General features: G+C 30.1%; 1 protein-coding gene across 1 annotated transcript in view; it reads right to left on the bottom strand.

The window, feature by feature from the left end:
* LOC108688195 (protein patched homolog 1-like) overlaps positions 1 to 3,848 on the bottom strand; it is an 8,614-nt gene extending 4,766 nt beyond the window's left edge. Inside the window, exons 1-7 of the mRNA XM_018194347.1 lie at positions 3,581 to 3,848; positions 3,251 to 3,497; positions 2,953 to 3,029; positions 2,380 to 2,824; positions 1,531 to 1,770; positions 1,144 to 1,446; positions 131 to 698 (exon numbers count right to left, since the gene is read on the bottom strand). Of these exons, the coding sequence (XP_018049836.1) occupies positions 131 to 698; positions 1,144 to 1,446; positions 1,531 to 1,770; positions 2,380 to 2,824; positions 2,953 to 3,029; positions 3,251 to 3,497; positions 3,581 to 3,696 (1,996 nt within the window). The 5' untranslated portion in view covers positions 3,697 to 3,848. The remainder of the gene's footprint in view (positions 1 to 130; positions 699 to 1,143; positions 1,447 to 1,530; positions 1,771 to 2,379; positions 2,825 to 2,952; positions 3,030 to 3,250; positions 3,498 to 3,580) is intronic.
* Positions 3,849 to 5,908: the final 2,060 nt, after the last annotated feature.

Here is a 5,908-nt window from a genome sequence, read left to right as displayed (position 1 = left end):
TATATGATATATATAATATATATAAATTTATTAATTCATAAAACTTCAAAAATTCAATTTTTTTAGAAACAAATTAAAATTTTCGCCATTTTTAAGACAAACGATTCAAGTAAATATTATGATAAATAACCTGTGTCATAATGCAGTGATACGAATTTTGCAAACTCAGTTGGCCAAGGTTCCATATTTTGTATAAAAGACGCATTTTGTAAGCGTTCTGTTAGAGATATTATCTTAGAAAATTCAGAAGAGTAATTAATATCATTTCCCATAAGGACAAAAGCTTCATGTCCTTGATTGGGAAATGTTTGAGTTCGGATAGCTATATAGTGAGACAAATACGAGTCTTTTGGCAATAACCATTTTGGATCAAACCATTGTTGCAACTTAAGCAAGCCCATAATACTTGTAGACATCGTTACAAAAGTAATTAATACAATAATAATTTTCCCAGGTATGGTTAAGACTATTCGCGAGTAGAAGAAATTTATAAATTTCCAGGAGACTGCACTGCTCACGTCTGATGACTTGGGCGTAAAGTTTTCATGCGCGATACATGGAAACATTCCATTTCGTTTTCGTTCTATTCTTCTAGCATCCAAAGTAAAACAGGCAATAAAAAATGTAATTTGTAATAAAAATGTCACAAATACACCCACTGCAGCGTAGATACAAAATGACTGAAGTGATGGCAATATCTAGAAGAAAACATTAAGACGATATCTTTTTAATTATTTCCATGCAGATTAAATAATTAAATGACTAGATATTTTAAAACAAATGCAGAAATTAATTGATTGAATCAAATTGATAATATATAATATATAATTGGTTTTTTTTGTAGGAATAAATAAAAAAAGTACAGCAAATATTTTATAAAAACAAAGTTCTAAAAAAGTTCTATTCTCATATGAAATAAAATATTTTCATTATAATGACAAGAAAAACCAAATACATTATTTAATTAAAAACTATTCATATATATTATTTTCTTTTAAAGTATAAAATATATCCGAATAAATGTAAGTAACAATAAACATAAACATAAACAAAAAAAGTAACTGAAAAGTAACTAAAATTGTGAATTGGCCACAATAGTTACACATTCTTCTTCATGCGTATTGAATCATTAATTTTACATACTGTAGAAGCACCAATGATGAATGCCACGACGTCGGTAAGCGAGGTGATACTGATAGCAGAACCGGCATGGCCTAACATAAGCCCGATTCTTTCTGTTAATGGCTTATTTAAATTTGATTCATCAGTATGTATCTGCTTCCAAGATGCATTAATTACAAAAATATCATCAATCCCTAAACCTAAGAGCATAAATGGCAACGAAGTGTGCACTGGACCATACGGGATTCCTATTAGAGAGCATACTCCCACCGCAAGTACAAATGCAGCACCCACACATAAAAGACCGGTACTAGTAAGACAAAACTGCGGAAAAAGTGTAAAGAACTTTTACTAAATATAAATTTCAAATCATTCAAATATTATTATTCTTGTAATAATCATACATACCCGCCATTCCACCCAATTACGATTCGACAAAATCATTAAGACGTATAGAAACATTAACAAAATTCCTACAATTAATTTATCTATATCTTGAAACATAGATGAACCAGAAATGTCTCCGAAGCTTCTACCAGCTTCGTAATAAAGCATTAAAGAATTATTTCTTTCGCTTTGCAGTTGATACGAAAGATTTTGTATATTTTCCAGATAAGCTGATTCCCATTTTAATACATCCTCTGTAGCCTAAATAGATAACTGGTTTTTTATTTCTGAGTTAATTTTTACTTGTTTATTATTCGAATTAGATTTCAATGTTATGAATTAAAATAAAATTCTGAATAATTTACAGTAAAGAATATTATGTTGTAATTAATAATAATAAAAGTAATAATCTTATATAGAAAAAAAAAACAGTCATATAGAAAAAAACAAATAATTTACATAAATAGTATAAATAGTACAATTATTAATTTTTTAATATTGCCACAATAAAAGTATATGTATTATATTACAAATATAAATAAGATTTATCAAGTAATTTATTAAGAGATATAGATAATAAAAATAAAATAAGAATAATAATCTGATATATAACTTTGATATCACATATTATTATTTAACAAATAAAGAATACAAATGATAGAATGTAATAATAAAAGGCCCAAATCATATTAAAATGTGAAGAAAAACTTTCAGTCTTTTTCTTTTAAATCAATTTTCTATAATTATTTTCAGTAATATAAAGTTAAGATAAATAATTTAAGGTAAGATAAACTTTATGTCATACATTTATTCAATATTAAGGCAATTTTTAATAAACATGATTCAGGCCTTGACATGAACTCACCTTACCCAATCAGCAGTTCCCGCATTGTTTCCAATTTTATTCATGTCCACATTGAGAAAACTAACATGAACCATCAGATCAGTCCGTACAGCTCCCGCAGCGATAATCCTACCGCTTTTATCTAGAGTTACGTCTCCCAGAAGATCACTGAAATTCATGGCGTGACCCAATGTGGGACTCACTTTTACTGTATTTACCTTCGTGATAATATCTTCTGCGGAATCTTTTTCAATTTTAGCGCTATCAAAATTCCATATATCTAAGATACTAAACAAAAGGCAACTCATAGGTAAACTCTCAATTAGATTACAATATAAATTACTATCGACATGAACGGCAGGTTCAAAGGTTTGATTAACTTTAGAAGAGAGATCATCATTAAAAAAATCGTCTTCGAAAAGAGAATTTTGTCTCTTATTTCTCTTTGTAACACCAGAGATAACAGGAATCCTGTAAATAAAAATTTCCTTTATATGTATGCATAATTGATCACTTTTTTACACTCATATCAAATTTTACAATATACAATAAAATTAATTTTTTAATGAAAATTTTACAATTTAAAAATTTGTGCTTACTTCATACAGACATCTGTCCAAGAAATGTTCTCGATCGATGTCTGAGTAGAAATCATTTGTTTAGTAATTTCATTTAACTGCAACAGAATAAAAAATATATTCTGCACTATTAGTAGAGTATTTATTCTTTTTAGATGAACCACTAAGAACACGATTCACTTTTTTTTCATGTTGAAAAAAAAAGAAAGAAAAAATAAACTGTGCAAATTTAATCAAAAAGAATAGACCCAATCAATTACATGATAGTTAAGAATAAATCGAGAGTCAATTAAGATAAATCATCCCTTCATATAGTTACCCTAATAAGCGTTTGTTGTTCTAAAACATTATCGTCAGTTAAAATAAACGTTTGAATTCGCAGAGTTTCTAAGTAATGTGACATTAGCCATTCAGTAGTCGTCACAAAATCAGAATCTGATGGAACCCAAAGTTTGATGGGATTCTTTTCCTGTCGGAAACGAAACAGGCCTAGGACACACACTAATACTACCATAAAACATCCGAGCATCCATTTATATGGACTTTGAGCGATGTGTACTCCAAGCCTGTAGATAAAAATAACAGCGTTGCTCCATTGTTAAACTGTTCAGCATTCAGTTTGTTGAAATATTCCAAGACAGAGACTTACTGATAGAACAAATGTTCTACCGTCCTAGATATGCGTTCTGGTAGACTGTGCCAGAATCTACGGCACGATTGTATTTTAACCCGATCTTCGTGCAGTTCCATTTCTTCCTTGACCATTGTATGGTTGTGCTCCAAGATTCACTATCAATACTGAAAATTGAAAATACACGTAGATTTTCAGTGGGCAATGGATTTTTGGAACACAATTGAAACAGTCGAAAAAACAAAATCAGCGATTATAATGTAGCGTCTAGTCAACGCAAACCCTTGCCAACTGACAAGACAATCACATGACACACATGACTAAATTGATGACAATTGCACTGACTAATTGCGATTAATTATACTATTATGATGTATTTATGTATTTTCCATATTACGACCATCATGAATTTATATGTAATCGCGATTCTCGATATTGTTTAACTTTGATAGCATGCTATAACCTATAACCAAAAACTCCCAAAACCTAAATGGCGATGCAGCGCTCATATCTTCGAATTCGCATCATAAATAAATTACAAAAATTTGCTAACGCTGTTGCGAGTGTATGCTTGTTGCAGATATGAGATATCTGAAATATATTCAAAAATAGTTGGCATTGTTATTCACAACGCGAAAAGATCATCACATCATTTACGTTGTCTGCTAGGGCATCTCTATGCGCGAATACGCGATTGGTCGATTGTTAAAGGCAGGTGCACAACGCAAAAGTATTTTTCATACTTTATTCGATGCTCATTTTTAGCATCAAAATAGGCGATCTGAAATGATCAAAATTAACGCTAAAAATGATCTATTTTGATGTCAAAAATGTACATCAAGTATCACCATAAAATTGTACCTTCACAATAGAACTCGAATTGAGCACCTCTGTACTAGAAATCATAGCGCAGTGCGCACAACGATCTGCGCATTACGTCATTTGAATCAATCTGAAAATCCGTTTGAATGTCGCGTCGCGCGCGATCGGAACTTCGCCTTGGATTTTCGCGTTGTTTAATCGTTCAGTGTGATACAGTGTTGGGATCGCCATGTTGTACCAACAGATCAAGCCGATTAGCGTCGAAATTAACATCGGAATCGTGTATAATCGAGGTATGTTAAACCGTATATATATCGTGCACAACAAGCTTCAATACAAAGATGGTCGTAACTGAATCGTGAAATGTGAGTCGCAGTCGTAGGTCAACGCACAATGTTAGTTCAATCTATAACGACAATTTACGTTCTATGATTCAAGTTATAGTCACACTTTGTGCTTAGGTCCTAAGTTGTTTTTCGAAAATGCTAGCCCTGCAAACGAGAATGGATTGAAATGAATTCAGATTTTCAGAAATATTGATTCACGAATGTTAGAATGAATGCTTTTCAATCCTGAATGCATTTTTATTCATTTATAGGAATTGCATGGAACATATCTCAATGCTTTTCAATCTAAAAATAATATTAGCTTTTTCTGTGCACAACACATTGTGAATACTACACACATATTGTGAATACTATTCAATTCAAAATTTTGAATAGGAAATTAGTTTTTCAATCCAATTGCATTCAATTGAATCTAATTAAATCCAATTCAATCCAAATAAATCCAAAAAAAAGTATTCGCTATTTAAAATACGCATTCGGATAGAAAAAAAATTCAATCCATTTTAAACCATTCTCGTTAGTTGAGAACAAATAATTGCACTCATTATATGATTGTGAGTTTGTTTTGCGTATAATACGCATAATGTATCATTTTATTTTTATTCTTATTATTCATCGAATATAAAAAAGGATATAAAAAAGAATAAATGATACATCATGCACATTATGGGAAACAAGGTACCTCATGTATTTCTTCACAATGCAGTCGCAACAGGTATAACATAAGACAATATGTATATGTGAAAAGTGTTAGAGTATGAGATTTATTAATTTTTACTCTCATTAGCTCTTGTTTTTACTTTATATTTTCGAGAGTTCTCTGGAATTTTTCTTTCTTTCTCTTATTTTGTATTACAGGTCTTTTTATATTATTTATACAGCACAGAATTTGCAATATTGCTGTAAAATCTCTGCAATGTTGTTGCAATGTTGTAGTAGTATTGCTATAATTTTTGTGCTGTAGGGATATTGATTATATATAGGATAAATACTCTAAAAAATTTTAAGGAATAATTTTTCACACAAATTCGAAACGAAAACTTCATGTATTTCGTCCCAAATGGCTGTAGAATTTCAAAGATACAAAATGTCAAAGTTGAAGGAAAAAATTCATCTTTTCCAAAAATTTCAAAAACTATTCGAATTATTTTGATGAAACTTTAAAAAATTTGTATAT

This window comes from Atta colombica, unplaced genomic scaffold (assembly GCF_001594045.1).
Source record: "Atta colombica isolate Treedump-2 unplaced genomic scaffold, Acol1.0 scaffold226, whole genome shotgun sequence".
NCBI classification, from domain to species: domain Eukaryota; kingdom Metazoa; phylum Arthropoda; class Insecta; order Hymenoptera; family Formicidae; genus Atta; species Atta colombica.
Note: the sequence above shows the minus strand (reverse complement) of the source record. Positions and strands in the feature narration are given on the sequence as shown.